The sequence below is a fragment of the Phyllostomus discolor genome, chromosome 6 (genome assembly GCF_004126475.2).
Source record: "Phyllostomus discolor isolate MPI-MPIP mPhyDis1 chromosome 6, mPhyDis1.pri.v3, whole genome shotgun sequence".
Taxonomy (NCBI): Eukaryota; Metazoa; Chordata; class Mammalia; order Chiroptera; family Phyllostomidae; genus Phyllostomus; species Phyllostomus discolor.
The window spans coordinates 166,487,039-166,514,295 of NC_040908.2; the positions used below are offsets into that span (position 1 = coordinate 166,487,039).

Genomic DNA, 27,257 nt, shown 5'->3' on the forward strand with positions numbered 1-27,257 from the left:
CCTGAACACTGGAAGGGCCCCTCTCCAGACGTGAAGCCAAATGGCCCCGCCGCTGACCCAGAGATTACGGGGCCCAGATGCTGCGACAGGGTAGGAGTAAAGATAAATCATATAAACTGGGATAAGGGATGGCGCTTCCGCCGGCATAATCCCAGCAAAGAAGCCAGCACATCCTACAAGGAGGCTTCTCAGGCCCTGGCGGGAAAGCTGCGTGCCCGGAACCTTTGTACGCTGGCTTTCCCCAACCCGGAGCTCTTGGGTGTTGCACGGCGGCGGGCCGGAGCCGGTTGCCAAGGCGACGCCTGGGAAGATGGCTGCGGCGCCTTCGTCGGATACCGATAGCGGCCGAGCTGAAAGGTGAAGGCCAGGATCCTCGAGGTCCCCTTGCCTACAAATGTGAAGAAGGTGCCCTGGTCCCCGTGATCTGGGCTCCTGCGGTTCTTGAAAAGCGTTGGCTTTTTGTTAGAGATCAAATGGGGAAACTGAGGCCCGGGCATTGGGGGGGATGGGTGTCGAGGTCATTGCGCCAGTGGTGGAACCTGAACTTGTACCCAGACGTTCTATACAGAGCTCCACACACGCCTCGCGCTCAGAGACCAGCTTCCTGCAAGTGTTCTTCCCCTTCCTCGGTACTCACTCCTCCACTCTTTCCCTCCTCTCCCAGCAAGGAGGCCAGTTCGAAATGGCTGGATGCGCACTACGACCCCCTGGCCAACATCCACACCTTTTCCTCCTGCCTGGGTGAGTCCCTGAGACCTGGAATCTGGTGAGATGGGGGAGTCAGGACCGGGGTCCGGGGAGACGGGGGAGTCAGATACGGTTCTGTAGTGAAAAGCCTCTGGGATTCGGAGACCCTGGCTCACGGCCCTTTCGTGTTTTCCAGCGCTGGCGGACTTGCACGGGGACGGGGAGTACAAGGTAAGCGGCTCGCCCTGGCAGAAAGAGAAAGGGGGCAGAAATACCAGAATTGAGATGTCCCGATGGCTGCAGAGCAGCTCAGCATAAATCTGGAATTCACCTGTACTCTAAAAAAGCACAGCCAATGTTAAATTTATCTTTATGTGGAAGGTGAGGAGAAGCATAGATTTCATAATGCAGACTGCAGAAAGTAAAGCCGAACAATTAGTTGTTGCTGGGGATTTTGCTAAGACAAAACCTCTTAATTTTGTTAACTTGACGTCATTCTTTGCTGGCAGGGCAGGTGCACCTTTGGGTTGGGTGCCAGGTGTGAGAGTCTGTAGCGGAAGTAGTAGGAGAGACTTGAAGTGACTCTTGTGTTTATCAAGAGGGCACAGATTTTAAGATTAGCGCCCAGCAGATAATTGTTGATGCTGGATGATGGGTATTTGGGGGTTTATCATAGAAATCTCTCTGTGTTTGTATATGACTGAAAAATTTCCATAATAAAAATGATGAAATTTAAATACAAAGAGAAATAAAATGTAAATAAAGAAATAAAAGTTTTAAAGGCACAGTGTTTTTAAAAAGGTTGAGAAAATATATTGGGCTTAAGAAAGGAAGCTACCGTATATTGAGTGTCCGTTTCTGGACGACACCCTCTTTGAGGCCTTTTCACATCCACGGATACTGTTGATCCCCACTTTGTTCTTGGGAAAATGGAGTCAGGTAGGCTAAGTGTACGGAGTTTGTAAGAAGTGGCAGGCCTGGATCTGACGGCTTCCAAGTTACGTGTTTGTTCCGCTATAGCTCAACCTTCGCCACGGGCAGTAAACCCACTAGGGGCGTATTGGGTGGGCAGCTAAAAGATAACGCAGGGATCATACCCTACATGGAGATTACAGTAGGATCTGGTGCCTTTTGCCCCCAAATTCCTATCTGTGAAGCATTCAGTGGTTCAGCAAGCCTATAGTGAACCCCTACTGTGTGTCAGGCATCGTGCAGACACTAACTCAGAAATGAACCAGTGGGAAGGAGATACAGACACTCTCCTTAATTCATCCATGATAGCAACTGAACACCTAGTGTGTGCTTGGTGATGGGTTTACAGCAGTGAAGGGCAGAGAAATCAGACCTACTCATTAGTGTGAAATGTTAAACGCTTTGATGTGATAACTTTTTTAAGGGCTAGATTGTTTACTGTTGATTCCCAGCACATAGTCCAGTGCCTGGCACAGATTAGGTACTTGATAAAAATGTGTGGGGTAGCCCTGGCTTGCATAGCTCAGTGGATTGAGCGGGGGCTGTAAACCAAAGTGTCGCAGGTTCAATTCCCAGTCAGGGTACATGCCTGGGTTGCAGGCCATAACCCCCAGCAACTGCATATTGATGTTTCTCTCTCTCTCTCTCTTTCTCTCCCTTCCCTCTCTAAAAATAAATAAATAAAATCTTAAAAAAAAAAGAAATAATCTTACCTTAAAAAAAATGTGTGGGGTAAAGGAATGGGCGCTAACATAGAATATATGGAGAGCATCGTGGGAGCAGCGGTAGGAGAATCATGAGGTCTGTCTGGGGAGGCCGTAACACGTGAAGCGGGTGTTGAAGGGTGAATGAAGTTACCAAGAAAGCAACAAAGAAAAGTGGTGAAAGGCAGTGAAACATGACGAGCAGAGGCACAGAGGCTTGGAAGTTCATAGCACATTTGGAAAGAATAAAATCGGAATTAGAAAGTTGAGGCCAGTGTAAAATAATAGTTAATGCCCTGGCTGGGGCGGCTCGTGGGTTGAGCGCCAGTCTGGGAACCAGAGGTTCCCCGGTTTGATTCCTGATTAGGGCACATGCCTGAGTTGTGGGCCAGCTCCCCAGTAGGGGGCCTGGTGAGAAGCAACCACACGTTGATATTTCTCCTTTCTCTCTCCTTTCCCTCTTTCTAAAACTAAATACAATTTTTAAAAAGATTTTATTTATTTATTTATTTTTAGAGAGGGAAGGGAGGGAGAAAGAGAGAGAGAAACATCAATGTGCAGTTGCTGGGGGTCGTGGCCTGCAACCCAGGCATGTGCCCTGACTGGGAATCGAACCTGCGATGCTTTGGTTCGCAGCCCGCGCTCAATCCACTGAGCTACTCCAGCCAGGCTGTAAATAAATTTTTAAAAAATTAAAAAAAAATAGTTAAGACCACTGGCTTTGGAGTTAGACCTAAATTCCAGTCCCAGCTCTGCCACTTACTAGCTGTGTGACTTTTACTCACATCGCTAAGCCACAGCTTCCTTGTTTGTGAAATAGGGACTAATAATAGTACCTGCCTCAGAGGCCATTGAGGGGATTAAACGGAGTTCCTGGTGTGGCTCCCAGTACACTGTGCATGCTCAGAAGCCACACGTTCTGAGGCAGCCTCTGCTCTGCCTAGAGCACGGTGTGGGTGGGAAGGTGATGGAAAACAGGCTGGGAACCAGATTGGGGGCCTTGGAGGCCTCGGTCAGGAGAGTGGGCTTGCGCAGCAGCAGCAGCCGCCGTGGCCTGGAGGACGGCTTGGAGGCTGAAAGGTGGAGACTGTGGGGCTCGATTCTGGCCCCTGCGTCCCCAGAGCGCATTCTGCCCCGCGGGCTGGCCTCTGCTCCCTTAGCCCTGCTCCCATTTGGAAGCCAGGCCTCGGAAGCCCGGATGTGGATTTCAGTGCCCCACTGGCCTCGGCCACTGTTCCAGCATCTAGAATAGTGCCGGGCATGGGGCAAGCCCTGGAGAAGTGTTGACTGAACGAACGGTGACAACACCAGCTGCCACCTGCTCCGCACTAGCACTCACCAGCCTCTGTAATTCGCTAGTCATTTGATGTTCACTGTAAGTGTCAAGAAGTAGATGTTCCCATTCGTCTGGTGGGGAAAATGAGGCTCAGGAAGTTTGCTCGACTTTCCTGAGGTCACAGAGCTCGCAAGCCTCACTGCAGGGCGTTTGTGGTCACCCTCCTCTCCCCACGGACACTGGAGTGGGAGGAGGTGAACGTACGTCAGCAGAAAGACTTGGCCCAAGAAGGTCGGGGGCAAAGTCTTCAGACCCTGAACCTGGAGTAAGCCAGCCTCTCTCTGCAGCTGGTGGTGGGGGACCTTGGCCCCAGTGGGCAGCAGTCCCGCCTGAAGGTGCTCCAGGGACCCAAGGTGCTGACCGAAAGCCCCCTACCTGCACTGCCGGCCGCTGCTGCCACCTTCCTCATGGATCAGCACGAGCCCCGGACTCCAGCTCTGGCACTGGCCTCGGGCCCTTGTGTGTATGTGTATAAGAACCTCAGGCCCTACTTCAAGTTCAGCCTGCCCCACTTGCCTTTAAACCCCCTGGAGCAAGATCTTTGGAACCAGGCCAAGGAGGTAGGTGACATGGGGGACAAGAAGGCAAGGATGGCGGCCACTGGCTCATCCTCATTCTTTGCCTGGCTCTGGAGCTCACAGGTATTACCTTCTTCCCCTGCCTTCGCAGGACCGGATTGACCCCTTGACCCTGAAGGAGATGCTGGAGGGCATCCGGTGAGAGCCCACCTCCCCCTTCAGATGCCTCCACCCCTCCCTCCACCTGCCCACTCTTTCACCCCAGACCCCAGAGCTGCTGCTCTGACCCCGGGGCCCAGCTCCTCAGCTAAACCCGCCACGACCGCCCCTCTCCTTGCAGGGAGAAGGCAGAGGTGCCCTTGTCCGTGCAGTCGCTCAGGTAAGGGCCCCTGGAGAGCCGGGGCCCCGGAAGCTCCGGGGGGTGGGGAGTGGCCCGCAGAGGGCAGCCGGCCCGGGTGTGCAGATGCTGGCTCTCTCTCTGGCCAGGTTTCTGCAGCTGGAGCTGAGTGAGATGGAGGCGTTCGTGAACCAGCACAAGGCCAAGACCCTCAAACGTCAGGTAGTGCCCCGTCTCGTTTTACCTCCCTGTGAAAAAGATGGATAATTTTCTATAACCATGTAACATTGGTGGTAAATTCTACAACCAAACCCAACTAGTTTCACTTTGCAGCGTCCTTTCCAGCCCATGCCACGTGGGTGTGGTGGCAAAGCAGCACCAGGGCCCCCTGCACCTCGGTCAACAGTGACCGCTTTGAGCGGACCTGTAGTTGCAGGACTATAGAACTTCCACTGTCGGGGGCAAAGGTGATGTGTTCTCACTAGAGAAAATTCGGAAAATAAGAGAAGTATAAATGACTGCAGTCTCACTACCCACAGGTGCTCGATCTTACCGTTTTGACGTATTTCCTTCATAAATATGCTTTTATAATATATCCTGCTTCCCCTGAGTACATAACATTAAATAGTGAGCATTCAAGGGTCTTAAAGAACTCCACTTTTAGGGGTGGGTGGGGCCGGGGAAAGTCATGGGGGGAAAATGGAGACAACTGTACTTGAACAACAATTTTAAAAATCCACCAAAAAATGCAAAGAGCTCCACTTTTAGTGGCCTCTTGATTATTTCATTGATTATTCATTATTTCATTCAGGGTTTATGTAACTACTCACATGCAGTCGTTGGACCAGGAATGTGTCCATTTTATTCACCTCATATTTTTTCTTGTTACAATTTTAATGGCTTTATTGTGGAAGCTATTGACGGATGGACTCTAGCGGTCCCTGACCTAAGGGCTGACCCTTAGTCCAGGACCGACTCCCCGAGCGGTTCTCCGAGGATTAGAAAGCCTCACGGGAGCCGTCCGCGTCTGTGGAGGCCACATGAGCCACCACGTTGCCTAACGCCATCCTCAGCCTCTGGCTGGTCTCAGACCAGTTCTGTGAGAAACCCTGTTCTCTCCTGCTGACCGGCAGCCCGGGTCCACCGCTGTCGCTTCTGAAATCGGGAAGCGAGGTGACTGTGGCTCAGCAGGTGCGGTTGAGGGACGGGGGGCGGGGGAATCTTCCCACGGGCGTGTCGTGCCTACCAGATTGGGAATCACTAAGTCCCACATGTCTGCGGCCTTCCTCCTTACACTTGGCTTTGAGAATGATTCCCTCTTGTTCATCTCAAAGATGATCACTCAATGATCAGCTTTATCCAAAGAAGCATTTCAGTCCTGCTAAATTATTCCTTAGGAGAAATTCCTAAAAGGGGGATCCTCCCCTCCTCTTGTTTTCTCTCTGATCGCAATTACAAAGGGACAAGCACCTGCTGTGGAAACCGCAGGAGAGCACGACAAAGAAGTTACAAATCTCCTGTGATCTCACTGTCCAGAGAGAACCCAAGTTTGTATTTAAGGGTTTAGCCTTTCAGCATGGTTTTCTGTTTACATATTTTTAAAGCCTTTTTTTAAAGATTTTATTTATTTATTTTTAGAGAGGGAAGGGAGGGAGGGAGAGAGAGAGAGAGAAACATCAATGTGCGGTTGCTGGGGGTTATGACCTGCAACCCTGGAATGTACCCTGGCTGGGAATCGAACCTGGGATACTTTGGTTCCCAGCCCGCGTTCAATCTACTGAGCTACGCCAGCCAGGGTGTTTACGTATTTTTTAAACTGGGATCATACTGATGTAACTTTTTTTTTTCTCTTAAGGCATGAGAAGTATTCTCCCCATCATTGAATCTTCTTTTAAGATGTGATTTTTTTTTTAAATGACCGCATGGTTTAGGATCACGTGGGTAGTTCATAATTGACTTAGGTCATCCTATTTTTCTGGAAAGTTAGGTTTGTTGCAATAGGCACCTTTGCACATAAATATCCTTTTGCAGCTCTGATACTCTTCCTCTGGTTTTACCCTCTTCCTTCCCACGGTGTCCTGGGGCGTCTGGGGGGAGTGGAGTGCGGGCGGGGACCCGCAGGTGACGCCCAGAGTCCCTCTGCAGACAGTCATCACCACCATGACCACCTTGAAGAAGAACCTGGCCGACGAGGACGCTGTGTCCTGCCTGGTGCTGGGCACCGAGAATAAGGAGCTCCTAGTGCTGGACCCGGAGGCCTTCACCGTCTTGGCCAAGGTCAGTGTGGGGCCTGGCACTGGGCACCCCCGAGGCCCTGGCCGCACCCCGCCCTCTGTCCTCCCACATCTCCTGTGCCCAGTTCTTGGGACAGCATATTCACTGTAGAAGAATCATAAAACACAGATAAGCATAAAGAAAAAAAATACATCCAGCCCTGGTTGTGTGGCTCAGTGGATTGAGTGCCGGCCTGTGAACCAAAAGGTTGCCAGTTCGACTCCCGATCAGGGCATGTGCCTGGGTTGTGGGCCATGCCCCTGGTTGAGGGTTTGTGAGAGGCAACCAGTCATATTTCTTGCACATTGATGTTTCTCTCCCTCTCTTTCTCTCCCTTCTCCTCTCTCTAAAGATAAATAAAACCTTAAAAAGAAAAAAAATATATATCCAGAAATCCCACCACCCACAGATATCTTCTATTAAAGTGTCATCATGTGTCTTTTCTGACATTTTTCATGTTTAGACACACATAACTTTTTTTTTTTTTTTTTTAACAAAAACAGCCTTATGGCACAGGACCGTGTAACCTGCTCTGTTCACATAGCAGTAGCTCCTCTGTGTCTCCCATAGCCACCTTTCCAGCGGCCGCACAGTGTCTGTGGCACACGTGTGCCGTCATTCACTTACTCTGTCACCTCTGGTATCTTTACGTTGTTTTCAGTGTCCACTGTTACCAGCACCACCGCGATGGGCGTCCTTGCCCAAACATCTCTGCGTGCTTATCTGAGTGTTTCCGTAGGGTGCGTTCCTTGGAAGTGCCGTAGTCTAGTCGGAGGTGTTTGCCGCGTGTTGCCAAGCCTCCCTCTGGAAAACCTGTACTAGTTTAAACTGACCAGCGGGGTGTACGTGGGGAGGCTGGGACTTCAGACAAGGAACCAGCGTGAAGGAGTGGGTCCCTGCAAGGCGGGGAAGGAGTGGGGCTCCGGAGAAACCGGGGTGTTGGCGCCTCTTCCTTGCAGATGAGCCTGCCCAGCGTCCCCGTCTTCCTGGAGGTCTCCGGCCAGTTCGATGTCGAGTTCCGGCTTGCCGCTGCCTGCCGCAACGGGAACATCTGCATCCTGAGAAGGTAGCCACGCGTGGTCTCCGGGCCAGAAGGGGTACCTCAAGATGGGGAGGGGCTTGGGGGCTGGAATTTGGGAAAGGAAAGGGTGGAGAAGGTCACGCAGGCAGAACCAGGAGCACGGGAGGTATCTGGAGGCCTGCAGACGGGGCTGGCAGAGTGCGAGACTGGGCTGTGACATCTCTCGTACTCGTTACATTGCTTTATGGGTATGTGACACCTCCCAGCTCAGTAGTTTCACATTCCTTACAACATTCATTTTTAATTCAGGAATAATTTTGAGCACCTAGTTAAGCGTTGAATAAGGTACTGAGGAAGAAAATAAACATAGCTCCTGCCCTCATGGGAAGACAGATACTGAAGTCAGCAAACCCAGATAATACTGCACATTGGACGTGCACGGTGGAGGAAAAATACAGGCTCGGTGGGAAAAGTAATGGGGTCAGGGTGACCGTGCCGATGACTCGAAGGCGAAGAAGGAGCCAGTCGTTCAGAAAGTGCAGAAAGAGTGTTGTAGGCAGAGAGGCCTTCTGCAGAGTCAAGGCGGGAGGCGCTGGCATGTGCCCGGAGGAGGGTGGACAGAGGCGACGCAGAGACCGGCTTAAGCTCGTGCGGGACCGGTTAGGACGGGGTGGGTGTTTTGCGTTCTACCTGAAGTGCAGCAGAAACTGCTGTGGAATCTCAAGAGGAAGAGTGACATGATCCATTCACATCTGTAAGAGATGCTCTGCTGGGTGGAGTGTGGGTTGGACGGAGGCCCAGACACCAGTGGGAGACTCCCGGGTGACTCAGGAGCTGCGCTGTGACGTCAGCCTAGGCTCGGTGGGGAAGAACAGCGGGCCATAGCCTGTGATTGGCAGGCACGCGCTCCGCTCACTTTCCGGGTGAGGGAAACTAGGTGTCAGAGGCCAGGAAACGGAGACGGTGCATTTACACAGAGCAGTGTCTCGTGCTTTTCTGATAAATTGCTCAGCTGCCTGAGTCCACTAGCGCTTGTTCTGGCCGCACTCGCTGTAAACCGTTACCTGCCAGGTGACCATACAGACCACTGCACCGAAGGCGGGAGGGACACCGGGACGGAGAACGCACTTCATGTTACTCGAGGTCAGGGAGCAAGCAGGTGGTGCAGGTGGAAATAGTGCCGTGGTCATCTGCTTTGGGGCCAAGCCTCCTTCCAGGAGAGTCTGTGGGGCTCAGGAAGAGGAGGGTCAGCCAGGGGAGGAGAGAGGGTTGCCCCAGGCTGGGAGAGTCTGTCTTTACTCCACAGGGACTCCAAGGGCCCCAAGTACTGCATCGAGCTGAGCGCCCAGCCTGTGGGGCTCGTCCGGGTCCACAAGGTCCTGGTGGTGGGCAGCACCCAAGACAGCCTGCATGGCTTCACCCACAAGGTGTGGCCTTCGGACAAGATCCCCCCCTCCCGCCCCCACCTATGACTCCCAGGTCCCCCTAGCAGGCGAGACCTTCTGGTGTCCCCTCCCCAGCAGTTCCCGCCACCCCTCTTTCTATTCTGACCCCTGAGGCCCCTGCAGAAACTCAGCTGTCCCCTCCCCCCGCCCCAGGGTAAGAAGCTGTGGACAGTGCAGATGCCCGCGGCCATCCTGACCATGAACCTCATGGAGCAGCGCGCTCGGGGCCTGCAGGCCGTCATGGCTGGGCTGGCCAACGGAGAGGTCCGCATTTACCGCGACAAGACCCTGCTGGACGTCATCCGCACCCCGGTGAGCTGCTGGCCCGTGTCCCTCCCCCGCCTCTAGGGCCGCTTAGCTGCCTCCCGATTCCACTCCGTCTGCCGCCCTTGACTTCGTGTACTTCCAAACCAAATGCGTTGTTGCCATTTGTTCAGAAACATGTGTTGAGCACCTCCCGCGCACAGCTCACTGTGTTGGGCTGGGCTAGAATCCATGCCTGCCGGGAGCTCACTGCCCAAGGTGACAGCCCGCCAGAGACACAGCTGATTCAGATGCAAGGCAGCCAGAAGCAAAGTGCTGAGAGCGCACAGGGCAGGCTGAGTAACGGGAGGGTGGAGGGTGGAAGTGAATGGGGGTGGAACTCACAGGTCACTTCATAGGGCGAGAGGCAGTTCAGCTGGCTAGATGGAGGAGCGGCATTCCGGACAGGGAACAGCATGAAAGAAGGCTGAGAGGCGTGAGGGCTCTTGCCTAAGGAATCCGGATAGTTTGATGGGCTTGGGCCAGAGTTTTTCAAACACTGAGTTGTGAGGCATTAAATCAGTTTAACGGGTCACAACCAGCACGTGTGGAACTTTTACATGTATGTACGTACATACGTACAAAGGGTCCCACGGCATAATGGAAGGTTTGGAAGAGGCTGCTGAGAAGGCGGGTGTTGTGTGGGCTGGGAGGAGGTCAAGGGTGGAGAACTGACAGGAAAGGCAGGTTAGAGTCAGGTGTGGGAGGGGGCAGGCAGGACAGAAGCCACTCACTGGAGGTTTTCTAGAAGAGAACCGACCCTTGCACGTCCGTGCTTTGGAAAGGCGGCAAAGGCAGCCGTGTGAAGGACAGGCGGGGTGGGGAAGGGCTGGGCTGGGAAGCCTGTTAGGAAGCCGGGCCCAAACGCCCAATGATGTTTAGTCTGGAACTGGCCGTGGTGGTGACGCTGGAGGGAGGTTAGAGGTCGAGGGGGGTGTCGGAGGCAGCGTTGCCTGGTCCTCACCTCGCATCTCACCCATTATGTCATTTCTGGGGTCCCCAGGCTGTCCCTCCACCCCCAGTCTTGCGGTGTCTTCCAAAACATTTTCCCAAATAAACTCGAGCGTCTCCACCGTAGGATGCAGTGACCAGCCTTTGCTTTGGCCGCTACGGGCGGGAAGATAACACCCTCATCGCGACTACTCGAGGTGCGGGGGTCAGACTGGTGAGGGTTTTCCGGGGGGAGTGAAGGGGACAGGCCATATCCGGGGGCAGAGAGGAGGCGGGTGTGAGGCACAGGGGGCCCTGGGTGTGGAGAGCAGGGCTGGCAGACACCGGGGACAGCTCATCAGCAGTTGGACGTCGTGACCTGGGGGCCAGGCGCCTAGGGCACAGCCCAGTTGTGTCTCCAGTTCGCCCAGCAGCCGCAGTGCCTGCCACAGCGCCAGGAGCATCACAGTGCTCAGCAGGGAACTGTGAGCAGAATGAACCAATGGTAGGAGATGATTTAGACGAACTTAACTCCTGCCAGAATCTCAGAGTCTCGGCTGCAGGACAGACACGTACAGAAACGGGTCTGTGTGAGGCCGACTGGGGAAGAAGGATCAGAATGTGGGGGTGTCGCCGGGGGGGACCCATCTGTTCCTGTCTGTCCACTTCCCCAGGCGGTGGACTGATGATCAAGATCCTGAAGCGTACGGCCGTGTTTGCGGACGGGGGAGGGGAGGTGGGCCCCCCACCAGCCCAGGCCACGAAACTCAACGTGCCCCGGAAGACCCGGCTCTATGTGGATCAGACACTGCGAGAGCGCGAGGCCGGCATCGGTGAGGCTCAGGCCGGGTTCCCGCTTCTCCTCCCCGGCCCAGACGCAGCGAGGGCAGGGTGGATGCTGCTGGGGGCCCTGGGCAGTGGGACGAGGCCTGGGTAAACTGGGCGGGCTTGGTGCCTCTGGTTGTCCAGGGACAGCCCTGAAGGTGCACACTGCCGACAAACACCTGCACCTCAGGTGGGAGGCGCCATGCCTGTGGGCAGGAGCCCTTGGAATTCGGAGGAGAAGTGGCTAGATCAGGAATTCTTGTGAAAGAAGTCTAGTTAGACCAAGGTCCTTCCTTTTCCTATGCAGTTTTCAGCTCATTTATTCGTTCCATACCTGTGATTGTCAGGCCTGTGCCAGGTGCCTGCCTGAGGATCTCAGTCCACCATGGTAATTCCGGGTTGCCTGACGGCTGCAGAAAGGGTCTCTGCAAAGGGCCGCCGAGGCACAGAGGAGCAGCGTGCCTGGGAGACTGGGAGAAGCCTCAGAGAGGGTGACGTCGGACTTCACCCTGAAAGGCGATGACAAGTCCGAGAGCCAGAGGGATGGGGAAGGGCGATTTAGGCAGAGGCTGGGTCAGGGTGCAGGGCCCTGCCTGGGTGCGAGCAGCACTGGCCGTGCAGCTGTGGGTGCGGTGCAGCAAGGCCGAGGGGCCAGAGGGAGGCCGCAAGGGCAGGCCAGGGCCAGCTTCGAAAGGGCCTGGAATGCAAACCCAAGGTGTTTTCGTTTAATTTGGGTAGTGGGAGCTGGGAAAGACGTGAAGCGGAAAAATGCAGTAACTCAAGCTCTGCCTTAAAAAGGGGTCTTGCTTGCAGGGTAACGGTAAATGAGAGGATACAGAAAGTAACAGGCTGGTGCCGCCTAGACAGTCTGAGGAAAGCAGTTGATAGATTAGAGAAATAATTAGGTCATTCTCTAAGGTTTCCAAATGTAAAATATGCAAAAATCAATAGTTCTTGTGTATATGAATAGTTACCAGTTAAAAAATACAATGGAAAGTCTCTGCTCACAATACCAAGGAAATCTCTATAAATAAACTTAACAAGAAAGACACATAAAGTCTAATAAAGGAAATTATCAACTCCTCTGAAGAACATAAAAGGCCACCAGAGATGATGAGATTGTTCAGGTCTCGGGGCAGCAAGGCCCAGTGCAATGCTGTAGAGTAATTAACAGCCTCTAAAATCAATCCAGAAACAGAGCAAAGGGGACAGTTCAGTCCCGCTGGGATTTATTCTGAGGATTTGACCAATTGAGCCCAACGGTAAATCTCAGGAACCCGAGGGAGATCAGAGTGTGGGGGCTTAGCCGGCCGCTGGAATGGGCTGTGAAGTGTGGGAATTTGCGGCTGTGACGTCGATACGGGGATTGGTACAGGTCAGCGGCACATTTAGGAAGTCCAGAAACAGCCCCTTGTGTACCTGGAAACCAGGTGAGTTCAGGGTGTTTCAGATTAGCGGGGAAGAAGGGACTGTCCACAAAACGTCATTAGGATACCTTGCTTCCAGAAAAAAAAAAAATCCAGAACTCTACCTCACACCAAACACAAAAATTAATTCTGGATAAATTAAAAATAAACTGTGAAAGTACTAGAGTTAAAAGGGAAAGTTAACAGCTGGGATAACATAAAAATATAAAACTTTCGGATGGCAAAAAGCACCTTACACATAAAGGCAAGGACAGACCGGCAGGCCCAGGTGCTAAATCTGGAAAGGAGTGGCCACAGGGGCGGGGGGCTCTGCAGAGGGCTTTGAGGACGAGAATCCTCTGACCCTGACAAATCACTGGCTGGAAGGGGTGAAGCTGGGGACCAGAAAGGTGGGATGCCTGCCGGACGTAGGGCGGTGAGCTCGATCTCCGTGGTATGGAATCTGAGGTGGCGGGGCATCCAGGTGCAGGTGACCATGGGCGGTCCGAAGCAGGAGGCTATCCCAGGGGCTGAGCTGCTGGCCATGCCCGATCCAGGGTGGAGGCGGGCACTGAGGACCCAGCAGTCATGAGTCCCTGTGGTCAGAAGCTCACGTTGTTTCTCTTTGGGGTGGTCGTAGTGGGGGAGGAAGACAGAAGGGAGAAGAGGACCTAGGATAAAACTTAAGGGAACCCCAGTCCTCATGTTGGAGTGGCAGGAGCCAGCAAAGGACACCGAGGTGGTGCGGGCAGCAGGGTGGCAGGGGAACCAGGAGGAGGAAGCATGGGGTAAGCCAGCATCCGGGGGTCATCGGGACGCTGGGCTGTCGGACCTCTGCCCCCCTTTCCCCACACGCCCAGCCTCCACAGATCCTGCCCAGTGCACCCTCCTCTTGCACTCTCCCTGCCTCCTGCTCCCCACCCCCACCTTGCCTTCCCACCTCCAGCGTGAGCCCTTTGTGCCTCCTCAGCCATGCACCAGACCTTCCAAACTGACCTCTACCTGCTGCGCCTCCGGGCCGCCCGTGCCTACGTGCAGGCCCTCGAGTCCAGCCTGAGCCCCGTGTCTGCCACAGCCCGGGAGCCGCTCAAGCTGCACGCTGTGGTGAGCACCCAGGGGTGGGGCAGCGGGGGCAGCAGTCTCAGGGCTGGAGGGGCAGAGGTCAGGGGCCGGTGGGAACCCTTCAGCCCCAGGGTCAGTTCCAAGCCAGCTAGGTCCTGGGCCCCCTTCTCACCTTCCCACGGGCCCAGGCAGGAGTCTCACGTCCTCCTGACTGTGAGCGCGCCCACCTTCGCTCTCCTGTGCTGCCCCCCCCCCGCGGCTGGCCACAGAGGGGCCTGAGCTCAGCCCCTCGTTCCATCTGAGCCTCAGACCAGCCCCCGGCGTGGGGCAGGGCGCACAAGTAGTCTCCTTGGGGTGCTTCTTCCCAGGAGCCCAGAGGGACTCTCCCCCTGTGGCGCAGGGTAGAAAGCCGTCCATTTCAGTAACCATGGGCAGCCCAGGGTGTGAGGGCCACCGGGTACAGGAGGGGACATCCTGAGGCTCGCACAGGCACGTGGTGAGGGGGTCATCAGGGCTCCAAGCACTTCTGAAAGGGGTGCCATCTGCCCCAGCCGGGTTTCTGATTGCTCTTTCCCGAAAGAGAGTGGGCGGGCACAGAGAGGGAGAAGCTGCAGAGCAACTGAGGGTAGAGGGCGGCCCCTGCAGGAGGAGCGGGGAGGTGAGCCGGGCCCTGGGGAGTTGGGGCCTGTGTCCTGAGGCCAGTTCTGCCTCTGACCAGCTCACTGAGTGGCCTCTGACAAGCCCCTCCCCCTCCCTGGACCTTTGTGATCCCTGTACCCACTGGAGCCAACCTTCTGGGCGTCTCTGGCTTCTGGGGGGCAGAGGGACAGTGTGTTGGAGCAGCTGGAGGAGGGCAACTCGAGGAGGAAGCGGGTAGGCAGGGCCGGGGCACCGGGTCCCAAGGGCTTTCCCCACCCACTGCGCCCTGTCCACAGGTCCAGGGCCTGGGCCCCACCTTCAAGCTCACACTGCACCTGCAGAACACCTCGACAGCCCGCCCCATCCTGGGGCTGCTGGTCTGCTTCCTGTACGAGGAGGCACTCTACGCCCTGCCCCGGGCCTTCTTCAAGGTACTTGGCCCACCTCCCGGAGACACAAAGCAGGGTGGGGCCTGATTAAATGCTCACAAAGCCACCTCCAGGTCGGAGGTGAGGGCTGGCAGGTGGCTGCAGCCCCAGGTCAGGCTGGGACATGGCAGGGGCCTCTGGGAGAGCACCCAGCACCTGCCTCGGCTGCCCCCCTCCCAGCCACACAGCAAGTGCTGGGACAAGAGCCATGCCAGGGTCCCTTCCGTGCCTCTCCCGGAAGCCTGCTGGTGCTGGGGGTCCCAGAGCCACCCTGCTTCACAGCCACTCCTGCAGCATCTTGGGGGGAGGGGGCTGTCTCCACCTCAAGGAGAATCTCCTACAGCGTGAAGGGCCTGGTTTTCCCGTGGCATGAGGGCTGACTTCTGAACCTCTTTGTCCCTGAAATTAGGTCCCCTTGTTGGTGCCTGGGCTCAGCTACCCCCTGGAGACCTTTGTGGAGAGTCTCAGTGACAAGGGCATCTCGGACGTTATCAAGGTGGGCCACTGTGGGTGCTGCTTGGGGAGGACAGTGGGCGTGAGTGTGGACAAGGCACCAGGGGGCTCCTGGGTGGGTCAGGGTGGGTGTCTGCGTGGCAGAGGCCTCCCCGCCCCGTTTGACTGAGCCCAGGTGGCCTGTGCTTAGGGCCAGTGAAGACCGGGCCGGGCATGGCCTTTGCAGGGGGCAGGGGCTCCTGGGCGCATAGCCCTGCTGCCATGGGCACCTCCCCCACAGGTGCTGGTGCTCCGAGAAGGCCAGAGCGCACCCCTGCTGAGCGCGCACATCAACATGCCTGTGAGCGAGGGGCTGGCCGCTGCCTGACCCCGGACTGGCGTTAAAGCCCCTTGGGAACCAGGACCTGGAAGATGCAGCCCCGTCCACCGAGCTGGGCAGAATCAGCGGCCCGGGCCCACTCCCTGCACCGCAGGGTGCGGGGCAGCAGCTTCCCTCTGCTCCCCCAAGCTGCCCTCTCTCACCATCTCGACTGTGGGGCGACTCACAGCAGCAGGTCAGTGAGAACCCCCGAGGCTCAGCTCCTTTCCTCTCGGGAAGATGCAGGCGTCGGCTTGCTGGGTTGCTGCCGCTCCTCTGTGCTCCTCAGTTTCCTCCAGAAACCACACCCAGGCCCAGGGGAGGAGCCCCAAAACGGTCCAGGGGAGACGGGTAGAGGGGGCAGAGGCCCGGCTCTCCCACCGCTTGTTGCTGCTGCTGGCTTGGGCCAGAATTGGCCGGGGCCCGGCCTGGGGCAGTCAGAGGCTTTTCCTGGGTGAGACCGAGCCCCATGCAGCTCCTCAGGGTTCCGGAGGCTTGGCCGCTGCCCGTGCAGCTTGCAGGCAAAGCACATGCTCCGATCTCCCCTCATGAGCTGAGCACGGGGCTCTTTCTGTTCAGGGTGCCCAGGGTATGGCTGCCTCCTGCACAGGGCTTTTCTGAGATACTGGGCTCAAAGCCTCAGGCCTGCGATGCCCCACGCAGAGCCCACAGATTGTGTGTGCAGGGAGCTGGAGGCCCCGCCCCTGCCCGGCTCCTGAAGCCCACACAGCCGCTGATCCCGCGTGGGTCCAGAGTGGGCACCCGGGAGAGGCAGACTCCGCTGGACCGAGAGGGTGCTGTCGGGGCAGCGGGAGCGTTTCCGGAGCCCTGGGGAGCTGGCTGGGGGGGCGGGAGCCCAGAGCTGCCGATCGAGACGCGCTTGTACACCCTGGAGCCCAGAGCAGTCGTGTGGGTGAGAAGTCCTCCTGGCCGTGGCTCCAGTGTGAGGGAATTAGCTGGAGCAGTTTGGACCAGAGGCCTGAGTGAGGCAGGAGACCAAACAAAGGCCCGTGTTTAGACCACAAGGGCCAGAGACCCGCAGTCCCGGCCAGTTTGCCTGGCCCGCCTTGCAGCACCTGGTGGGCCACCCGTGAGCTGGCAGCCCTGCTCCCGGAGGACCTGTAGCTCCCCCGCTGACCAGGGGCAACCTAGCGTGTGGCCACAGCTCAGGCTTGTGGGCAGTAACCACGTCCCCGGGGGCTTCAGCCTGCCCCTGTGTAAAGTGAGGCAGTGAGACTGGGTTCAGCTCTGGCATCCTGTGGGCGTGGCGGCCCCTCTAGGGGGGTGAGGAGCTGTCTCCAGCAAGGGGGACGCAGGGGTAACCGCAGAGCTGTCGCCCAGGAGGCCGAGGGCCCAAGCTGGTTGCTGCCACCTGACGACAGCCTCCGTGCCCCAGACACAGTGAGGACCTAGTGCAACAGCCCACAGCCACCCCTGACCCCTGAGGGATGCATTCTGGGCCAGGTTAAGAAAAGCAAGGCGTCTAGACCAGAAAAGAGCCCACCCCCCTCCTCTGTACCGTCTGCTGCTGGCAGACACACACCCGTGCGGGGAGGCACGGCTGCAGCAAGCTGGAGGTTTGACCCGGAAATGGAAGGGCGGGTAGAGGGCGTGCCTGTCACAGAGGCTTGGATTAACCTGAAGAGCTTTCTGAGAGCTTCCCAGAGCCAGAAGGGCCTGCCCTGCACAGTGTGGCCTCCTGTCGCTGGAGTTGTGTCACCAGGGCTGGGCTCTCACTGCACAGAGTTCTTAAGTTGAGCCACTCGACCTCATGGTCCCTTTCACCCGTTACGTGATGGACGGTGCAAACTCGGAACCAGAAAGCTGCCTCTGGGTCCTCTGCACGGCTGTCCATGATGACAAGCATGGAGAAACCGCTCTTGTGCCTGGCACCTACCGTGAATTTGTACGATGGAACGATGGAACGCCACGTGCTGTTACCGACAATACAGAAACTGGTGTGGTGTACCATGTACAGAAAGCAAATAGGACGCCAGGAGCAGTGTACGAACCCAGAGGCCTCGCTAGGCAGGGCTCCAGGCAGCAGTGGGCATTAAGGACGAGGAGAGTTGGTGTCCTTTTAAAAAAGTATCTGAATCCATGCACCTACCTAGTACTGTGGAATGAGGCGGTTTAGAAGAAGGAAAGACCCCTCCCTGCCCCCCAGCACCGTGCCCTGCTCTCGGCTGTTACCTTGGCTGCCATGCACTTAGACCGGCCCTGCTTGCTTCCTCGGTCTCAGAGCTCCCTGTTGGCTCTTTAGCTCTCCTGTGACCGCACCCTGTCCCTCCCTCGTGTCGCCGGTGTTTAGGTGAATCAACATTCACTGTTTGCATTACAACTTATGTTACTGCGTGAAAGTTCATCACTGCACGCCAAGAATTGGGCTATAATTAGATTACTTCGAGGGTACTTTTTTATTTTTCTTGAAATTAATAATGACCCTGTTTTTTCTATTTGCTTAGTTTTCTGTGTACACCAGTTGCTATTCTTCCCCCACCCGGTCTGACAGTTCCTCTTTTTCTGGACACTTGCCCTCACCCCTGCTGCTGCAGGAAGATGGGCCCGGCACTGCGGCAGGGCCCTCTCCCGGGACTCCCTGCGCGTCCCTGTGTGGCTTGGGCTAGGTCCTGGTTCCTGGTGCCATGCCTTCCGCTCCGTGGTTCTGTCACCAGCGCACCTGGCCGGGCCTCTCCACGGGGACCTCCTTTAGAAAGCGCTCGAGCTGCCATTTAAGGCACTGTGTGTCTGACATTTTCTTTACCCAGTTCATACATGTTTATGATACTTTGGGTCATAAAGTTTGACATTGAAAGTCATTTTCGTGCAAGAAAATAATTTTTAAGCACTGCTCCTTCTGGCTTTATTTCTGGTAAATGCTGTTGAGAAGCTTTATGTGAGTTTTGTGCCTGATCTCCACTTTCTCTGAGGTTCCGAGATGTCAGGACGTGCCTTAACTGTGTGTCATTATGTCGTGCTGTGGCTGGAGGTGCCTGTCCTTCACTTCTGGATAGTTCCCTCCCATTCTGGCTGGAATTCTGATCAAGCCCAGCATCTGATAAATCCAGAGCGAACAGGACCCATCCTTTGAGTTTCTTCTCTCTTCCCTCAAATTTTTTGTTCTTTTTTTTTTTTTTAGATTTTTATCTTTCAGCTCTTCTCTGAAATTGTCTTTAATATGCTGGGGTTTTTTAAATTTTTTTTATAACTTTAAAGATTTTATTTATTTTTAGAGAGGGAAGGGAGGGAGAAAGAGAGAGAGAAACATGAATGTGCGGTTGCTGGGGGCTGTGGCCTGCAACCCAGGCATGTGCCCTGACTGGGAATCGAACCTGCGACACTGCTGTTTTAATTCTCAACTCTTTTTGCTCTCTGTTCAGTCTTTAATTATGGTGCCTTTTTAAGGACACAGTTGAGCCAGCACCGTTGGCCGACTGGGTATCTCGTCCGTAGTCGACTTCAGCAACAGCACAGTGCGCCCGACTCTGGCGCCCACATGGAACCTGTGCCAAGAGAGACCCCATTCTGAGCCATAGAATACCCCTTACCAAGTTTAATAGAATAGAAGCCACGTGATGTTTGCTGTCAGACCCAGATGGAATTAACTGGAAAATTCAATTTCATGTACAGGCCGCTTTCCCAGAATGACCTACAGGCCTGGTGGGCTCCAGTCACGGTCTCAAAGGGGCTCTTACCGGCGACACTTGACACGCTGATTCCAAAACATGTGCGGAAGTGCAAGGCCCAGGACTAGGTCTTAGGGGACTGCCCACAGGGGCAGATACAGTGACCGGTGGGACACAAGGGGAAACAGGTCGCGGCGCAGTCGGAGGGCACTCGCACACGGCGGCGAGGATGCTCTCCGGCTGCGCGCCTTCGTGTGGACAAACCTAAGAAACATGCTGTGGAGCGAAGAGGCAGGTCACAGGGTAAACACGCTGTGGTTCCATTTATATCAGGTGCAAAACCGTGCAAAACCATCACAAACAGAGTGAAATTACAAAGCAAAGCCAGGGAATGACGAAGACAGCAGCGTGTCCCCTGCCCGGGAGGGCACAGCAGGGACGTCCAGGAAATGGGGCCCGTTTCTTCGGTGGGGGTGGGAAGCTGTGTTTCTCTTTATTTTGTAAATACTGTCTTGCATGTCCAAGACATTGGGGGCGGGGGGCAGACTAGGTGAAGCAAAGGAGGGAAGAGTCGGTCTCCCAGTGCTTGCGCACAGCAGCTAAAACCTTGGTGGGCCTGGGCAGGGCCTGCCGGAAGGGTGGGCTTCCCTGAGCGTCCTTGGCCGGCAGGTCTGCCGTGTCACGGGGAAACCCCCACCCATGCAGCATCTGTAGCTGAACCCCACTTTTGGTCGAGCCTCTCATCCCTTCTCTCCCCAGCACCCCTGGGATAATAGCTTCTTCAGATAGAAGATAATTTTACCCCAGAGGGGTAGCTGCCTGGCTGTAAGGGGGGAGGTGGGTGCCGGGGGGAGGGCACCCTAGCTGCCTCCCACATAGACTTTGGGTCAGTCCCTATGGTGTCAGCCCCAACCCTTGCCCTCCATGGTGCTGGTGGGATTCCTGAGCCTCTCGGGGTTCCGGGGGCAATTTGGCTGCCTGTTGGCCCCTCCCTCTGAGAACGCAACTTCAACAACTCCTTCTCTGCTGAGACAGTACACGGGCCAGGCTGTTCGGTTTACCGCTGTCTCCTCTTTTCTTGTAAACTTGGATCTTTCTCATCTTTCCACTAGCATTTTAGATTTTAAGAGGAAACAGACAAACACATGTATTCAAATCTGCCACATTCAACTCGAGTTACTACATTTAAATAAAAATGTTTAACAAGTAGTTCCCAAGCAGCTGCTCAATACCCCAGCTAGTTTCTCTGCCTTAACTGTCCCAGTCTCCTCCCTCAGCTGTGCAGAGGTGAAGGAGAAAAAGCACAAAGACCTGGGTTCAAACCCTGACTCCTCCACTTACTACCCCGTGACCTTACCACAGCAACTCTCAGAGCTTTCAGGCTTTTTACCTGTGTCAGAGCTGCCCAGTGACCCGGGTGAGTCGGGTTCACTGAAACTCGGGTGGGGTGGGAATGCTTCTAACTGGAAAGCACTGAACCTGGGAAAGAATTTTACATTCTCATGCTCTGGAGCGCTACCTGCTGCCTTGGCCTGTGGGCACCGCCATGCCCACCCCACCAAGGCCACAGGAGGCAGAGCCCTGGCCCCTCACGGGCTCAGGCATTCTGTGGTTCCCGGGCATGATGGTCAGAGCAGCCAGGCAACAGTGAGGGACCAGAAACCCACAAAGATGGAGGGAGTCGAAGGACCAAGTGGGCGCTTTATTAACCTGGCAAAGGGGTAGCGGGCTGGCAAAGCCGCCCTTTGCCAGACCCTCCCCTGCATTCGGTGGCCACTGGTAGAGGCAGAATTGTAGGACCCAAGCCCTGGCTACTAGGAGCCCAAGCTGGGCAGGGGCAAGGCCAAGGATGGGGCTGCAGTGGCCAAAAGCCGGCGTCAAGTACCAACCCGCCTCTCCACCCGAGGCTGGGGCTGGGCCCGAAATGAATCATGAGCCCCGCTCTCACTGCTCCCCGCTCCGTTCAGCTTCGGCTCTTCCCGGAGTCAGGAAGCCACGGGTCCCGCGTCAGCTGTGGTCTGGAAGGTGATCCCGTCCCCAGGCAATGGGGAGGCCAAGAAGGGCCAAAGCCAGACCAGAATCCAGCGGGGCCCCAGGGCCGCCTGCAGGTTGCGGCAGGGCCCCAGGTCATAGGCGTGCTGGCCGCGAGCCCACTCCCAGGTGGTCTGGCCCCGGAGCAGCAGCATCCCGTGGAAGAGCAGCCCGGCCGCGCACAGCAGCGCACCTGCCACACACGTGTCCGTCACGAAGGCCAGGGCGAACTGCGCCAGGGACACGCGGCCTGCGAGGAGAGAGCGGAGAGCGTCGGGGCAGCAGTGGGCCCAGTCCCCCAAAGCCCAGCTCCTGCCCTCCTTCTACCCCAACCCCCTACCAGAAACAGGGCTCATGCCTCCCCTGCAAACACTGGATCCCTGCTCCCGGGCAGGCCCCTGCTGGGCAATGGGAACACCGGTGACTTGGGCGGACACAGCCCCCTGCCTTACGTACAACTGTCACTCACGCATCACAAACGTGCGAGTAGCGCCCGTGTGCTGGACACGGTGCCAGGCACTACGAATATCAGAACGCGCGGCGGACGGCCTCTCTGACCTCGGGGAGCTTGCAGACCTTCAGGAGACCCCTGCTCAGTTACCTACAGCTGTGCTGCGCGTTACCCTGGAAACGCAGGGGCTTACACCTTCCTGGCCCACAGAAGGCAACACGTTATCTGCTGAACTCAGAACTACAAGATGCCGGGAAACATCATGCTCAGTGGAAGAAGCCAGACACAAAAGGTCACACATCGTGTGATGCCGTTGATATGAAACAGCCCAAAGAGGCAAATCCACGGGGTGGCTCAGGGATGGCAGGGGCTGAGGGGATCTGGGAGGAACGGGGAACAGCTGCTTAATGGGCATCCATGGGCTGCTTCCCAGGGTGATGAAAATGCCCCGGAGCTGGCGGCGATGGCTGTGCAACACTGTAGATAGGAAATGCCCCTGACGTGTGTGTTTGACAACAGTTAAAAGGATGAATTTCATGTTACGTGGATTTTCAACAAACAGCCTGTGACGGGAAATGCCACGCAGACCCATGAAGAGGCTAATGGAAGTGGACTTCATCTGTTGTCATAAAGGAATCATTTGGGTGGTGCCTGGAGGTCAGGAGGTATGTGTTAAGTGAAAAAGGGAGAAAACATTGTCAGTCCCAAGGCAGAACAGAGAGGTGCCTGCAAGATAAGTGAGTGGATGGTTCTGGAAGCTCGGGAGAGAAGCCCAGGCTGCACGGTTCCGTGGGGAGTTGGTACACGGGCAGTTTGGAGACTGCCCCCGAAGAGCGTGGAGAGAGAGAGAGAAGAACAGTGCCTCGACCTCAGCCCCAGGAAAGCGGATCCTTAGGACCAGATAAAAAGAGAAAGGGAGCCCTGGCTGGCGTAGCTCAGTGGATTGAGCGCGGGCTGCGAACCAAAGTGTCCCAGGTTCGATTCCCAGCCAGGGCACATGCCTGGGTTGCAGGCCATGGCCCCCAGCAACCGCACATTGATGTTTCTCTCTCTTTCTCCCTCCCTTCCCTCTCTAAAAATAAATCTTTTAAAAAGAGAGAGAAAGGAAAACTGGGAAGGAAGGAGGAAACCCCAAGTACACGCTGTCTGTGACACCAAGGGTAGACAGCCCTTCGAGGAGGTCAGAGGTCAGCAGTTTTATGAGGCTGGAAGATCTCGTGAAGCAAGAAAACTCAAAGGGGCCTCTGGGTTTTGTGGAGACAGAGGCCTGGGACCGGGGCCGGCTCGGAGGAGCGGCGGGGGCAGAAGCCAGTTTGGAGCAGGGGGAGGAATGCGGGGGCGAGGGCAAGGAAAAGCAGCACGAGCCCAGGCAAGTCCTTGGAGAAGCTTGGCTACCGAGAGAACCAGAGGCGAGAGCAAGAGGAGGATGTGGGGGGAAGAAAGGGTTCATGGATGGGGAAGGGGTAGGGGGATGGGGCCTGCGGGGACAGGAGGAAAGGCCAGCCCACAGTGTGAGGCCTCCTCCGAGGAGAAGCTGGTGGCAGTGGGCCTGGCTTGGAGCTCTGTGGACGGAACGATGCCAGAGGTACCACCTGATGCCTCGCCTTCTCTGTGACAGATTCTCAGGAGGTGGGGTCTTACAGGACAGGGGATTCGGAAGGGTTGGGCTGTAGCCATCAAGGGGAGCAAGGCTTATGAGAGGCTAGGACAGCCAGGCACAGTGGACGGCTCGTTGGGGTCAGTGTCCTGTACCAACCTGCCACAAAACACCACGCATCTGTGGCAGCTCTCAGCGGCCAGCGGCTGACACAGAGAAGCCAGGAAGGCTCGGTGAGGGGAAGGCAGGGCAACTGGTTTGAGATGCTGGCAGGAGAATGGTGGGAACGAGGGCTCCAAACCGGACACGGGGCAGCGAAGGTGGGAAGGTACTAATGCGAGGAAAGGCGAGGGCCAGGGGCTAGCAGGGTGGGTGTGGTGGACTGAGAGAGTGAGAGACAGAGAAACAAAGAGGCGGAGGGAGCAGGGAGAGCTGATGGAGACTCGGGAGGTGACTCATTTTGAATCGTGACAAGCTCTGAGGTGCGGACATGGGAGCAGGGGAAGGAAGGGACCAGGGGGATGTGAAGAAGCTGAGTGAATGAGAAAGCACTGAATAGGTCGTTCACCCAGACCTTCAGGCACCCGTGATTTTGACAGGGCCCGGGGCTCAGAGGGAGACTGGGCGCTGGAGCCCGAGTCTTCAGTGGGCTGCAGGGAGGTGCGGCTGGGGGGCTTGAGGCTCCCTGGAAGCAGGGGATCATCAAGGGGGGCCGCTCAGGCAGCCAGTGTGGGCGAAGGAAGACACTGACCACCCCACCGGGCCTCCTGAGGCCTCCCCTGGGGCTGCAGGGAGGGGGCCCTTGGGACAGAGCAGGACTTGGGTATGATGAGGAGACACAGCAACTTCTCAGAATGCTCAGGGAGTTTAGTCAGTGCAGGACACGGTGACACAGGGGACTGTGGGTGGAGCCGCCAGGAGGAGGGAGTCAGGGAAAAGAAAGCCCCGAGCATTTTGAGGGGGACAAAGCAGAGGGTATAAAACACCAGTGGGGCTTTTCCTTTGGGTGGTGGCAGAGGAAACAGGAGTAAATGTGGCATCCAGAGCCTGGCCTCTCAATAAGCCTTCCGAGTCTTCCCCACCCGGCTTCCCAAGGCTGGCCCTTCCCCCTTCCCTTGCCTGCAACTTCCACCGGCTCCCCACTGTCCAGCTGGGTGACGGCCATCCCCTCACATCAGCACCCAGTCCTAAACCTGCGGTCCTAGCCTCAACTCTCACAATTCCCATCAAGTTACCTTTGCCGCTCCCTGCCCCACATCCAGCCCTCACGTAGAATGGCCCCTGGTAAAATACCCTGTCCCCCGGAACTCGCACTCGTCTTCCCTCCTCCACCAGCACCTCCTGAAGCGCTTCCCTAACTCTGCCAGGCAGGTCTCTGTACCTGCGTTCCGGCGCTGTATTTTACCACACAGCATACCCAACTGAATGCCTCACCCCCCATACATGACTCGGGGACTGGGTCCCCAGGGCATGGCCAGGAGAACCAGCCGGAAGTCCCATCTCCCACCAGAACGGCCCACTGTTAGGGCCCCTGCCTCTCTGCGGAGGCGTCCCAGGCTCCCACCTGTGAGCAGCATGAGCCAGGGCAGCAGGAGGAGGGCGGCGGTGTGGAGGGGTGCATGGGCTCGCAGCAGGGCCGCTAGGGCGGGGCCCAGCAGCACGGAGACGTGCAGCAGGACACCGGCGGCGTGAAGCAGCAGGCACAGGAAGGGCCGGTAGTTGCGAAAACCCACGCAGCGCCCCAGCAGGCGACAGTGGTGGTCCCGACGCAGGATGCAGATGCGGCAGGCGGAGCAATGCCCGCTGCGCGGCGGCACCTGGCTCTGGCACTGGTAGCAGTAACTGCGAGGAAGGAACCACAGGGTCAGTTCCCCCAGCAGCTCCGAGAGCCCCATCTGATGCCTGCGAGCCCATCCTGGGGAAGCAGAGGCTGGCCTCACGAAGCCTCAGGTTCTTCGTAAGTAAGTGCAGGCTGAACACCACTTCCCAGGCCCTTCCGGTTCTGGCACTGCAGGTCTGAGGTCACTTCCAGCTCTGACACCCCTAGTCCTAAGGCCTTTCTCTGGCCTCTAACATCCAGGAGCAAGCTTCTCACCCCAGCAACTGGACTGACCCTAAAAATCGAAGTCACATCTGTCTTCAGCTCAAACCCTCCAATGGCTCTCCATCTCACTTCTAGTAAAAAGCAAAGCCTTCAATGTCCCACTAGGTCTTTACATGTCTAACCTCCCTCCTCCCTGTCTCTCGCTCCACGCTAGCCACGCTGGCATTCCTGCTGCTCCCAGAACATGCTAAGCACACAACTGCCTCAGAGCTTTTATGTTGTCTGTTCCCTATGCCTGGAACACTCTCCCCCAGATTCCCACATGGCTAACTAACTTCCCACCTTCAAGTCTTTATTAAATGCTGCCTTCACCATGAAGCTTAGCTTGATCACACTCTTGAAAACTGCACCTTGCACCCTTTCTACCCTGTCCCAATTTTTGTTTCCATACCACCACCATCTTCTAATATACTATAAACTTGCTTATTTATTTTGCCTCTAGTTTATTATCTGCCCCCTTTCTCCACTGAAATAAGCTCCAGAAGGTCAGGAACCTGTTTTATTGTACCTATTGTGCCTGGAAGAGTACTTTGCACATAGTAGGTGCGCAGTAAACATGTGTTAGTGAATGAATGATACTCCTTCTGGCTCTCCCATCCCAGGATCTAAAGGAATTCTCTCTGGCTCTAACAAGCAGATCCTATAGGAAGCTGGTTCTAACATCTTCATGTCCTAGAGCCCCTCCCCCTGTCCAGGGTTCCCGCTTCCCCGCCGGATCCCGCGCCCCACTCACGCCCAGCCCTGGCCCAGACCGCGGCCGGCCAGCATCACGCCCCGTATGCTGGGATCTGAGCGCAGGAAGAGCCCCACGTTGCCCAGCAGATTAAGCAGCTGGAACGCGGCCAGCGCCAGCTGTAAGGCCCGGGCCAGGGGTCCCAGCGGGGGCGGCCCGGGACCCAGCACCAGCACATAGGCCAGCTCCAGACCCACCGCCGCGGCCCACAACGCGGTGAGCACGAGGGGCAGCCGCCCGGGCGCCCCCTCCGTGCGCCCCACCGCCCAGGGCTGCCCCATGGCCTGGACCCACCCGCTGTCGGATCCCGAGTACCCCGCCGCTTCCGTATTAGGGCGGGGATAGTGTCAGACGGATGTCTACCACGACCAATGGAAGCTCTGAGACGGGGTGCTGTGAGAGCTTAGAGTCACGTGGACCAGACTGCAGATGAGGGGCTGTGATTGGACGGCCGAAAGAACCTAGGAGATGCTAGGAATCCTGTTGGCTATGGAGGCAGTAGCAGCGCCGTTATAACCCCGCCCGCTCACGGAGGCCCCGCCCCTCCCGCAGCAGCCCAGCGGGCACGTCTGGCTCTCCTGTGTGCCCACAGGATTGAGTTGCACCCTCGGTGGCGTCGGGGTTTTCCGGCTCAGCACATTCTCTCTCGCCCCCAGCCGCCCCGATATTAATAGCCTTCCATCGGCCTATCCAGCTGGCCTGGAGTCCCTCCCCCTGCTCCAGTGTCTCCCTTTATCACCCCAGAAAACATTAAAAACATCTCTGCGCCTTGGTGTTCCTGACTGTGAAATGGGGATAGGGCTCCTTGTTTCCCACCAGAGCTGCGCAGGAAGAAGGTCAGAAGGGGGCCCAAAGGGCACCTCTTAGAGCAGTCTGCAGCCACTGTTGTCGTCTCCATTGTACACATGAGGAAACAGACTCAGAGAGGGCCTGTGGCTTCCCCAAGGTCACACAGCGCCCACGCCAACCCCGGATCTCCATCACGGGATCCACGCCAGCGCCCCCAGATCCTGCAGT

The 27,257-nt window shown here is 56.4% G+C and overlaps 2 protein-coding genes across 2 annotated transcripts; one reads left to right on the plus strand and one right to left on the minus strand.

Annotated features, from left to right (window-relative positions):
- Positions 1-148: 148 nt before the first annotated feature.
- BBS1 (Bardet-Biedl syndrome 1) lies at positions 149-18,517 on the plus strand. The gene is made up of 17 exons (XM_028515580.2): positions 149-357; positions 665-741; positions 884-918; positions 3,987-4,259; positions 4,369-4,415; positions 4,558-4,596; positions 4,704-4,776; positions 6,700-6,831; positions 7,788-7,894; positions 9,156-9,276; positions 9,448-9,606; positions 10,676-10,745; positions 11,202-11,360; positions 13,729-13,862; positions 14,756-14,890; positions 15,297-15,383; positions 15,621-18,517. Exons 1-17 carry the CDS (start codon positions 311-313, stop codon positions 15,705-15,707), a joined length of 1,782 nt encoding a protein of 593 aa, XP_028371381.1. The 5' UTR covers positions 149-310; the 3' UTR covers positions 15,708-18,517.
- A 1,885-nt stretch (positions 18,518-20,402) lies between these two features.
- Positions 20,403-26,594, minus strand: ZDHHC24 (zinc finger DHHC-type containing 24). The gene is made up of 3 exons (XM_028515582.2): positions 26,241-26,594; positions 24,968-25,245; positions 20,403-21,605 (listed from the first exon to the last, which is right to left on the minus strand). The coding sequence occupies exons 1-3, from the start codon at positions 26,519-26,521 to the stop codon at positions 21,310-21,312; spliced, it is 855 nt and encodes a 284-aa protein (XP_028371383.1). The 5' UTR covers positions 26,522-26,594; the 3' UTR covers positions 20,403-21,309.
- Positions 26,595-27,257: the final 663 nt, after the last annotated feature.

What these genes read in the sequence shown, in the direction of transcription:
- BBS1 (XM_028515580.2), top strand. Translation starts at nt 311, where the DNA reads ATGGCTGCGGCGCCTTCGTCGGATACCGATAGCGGCCGAGCTGAAAG. An exon ending in GAGATGCTGGAGGGCATCCG is followed by an intron (nt 4,416 to 4,557) that starts GTGAGAGCCCAC and finishes CTCTCCTTGCAG; the next exon opens with GGAGAAGGCAGAGGTGCCCT. An exon ending in CGCTCAAGCTGCACGCTGTG is followed by an intron (nt 13,863 to 14,755) that starts GTGAGCACCCAG and finishes CCCTGTCCACAG; the next exon opens with GTCCAGGGCCTGGGCCCCAC.
- ZDHHC24 (XM_028515582.2), bottom strand. Translation starts at nt 26,521, where the DNA reads ATGGGGCAGCCCTGGGCGGTGGGGCGCACGGAGGGGGCGCCCGGGCGG. An exon ending in GGTCTGGGCCAGGGCTGGGC is followed by an intron (nt 25,246 to 26,240) that starts GTGAGTGGGGCG and finishes CCTTCCTCGCAG; the next exon opens with TTACTGCTACCAGTGCCAGA. An exon ending in CTGGCTCATGCTGCTCACAG is followed by an intron (nt 21,606 to 24,967) that starts GTGGGAGCCTGG and finishes CTCTCCTCGCAG; the next exon opens with GCCGCGTGTCCCTGGCGCAG.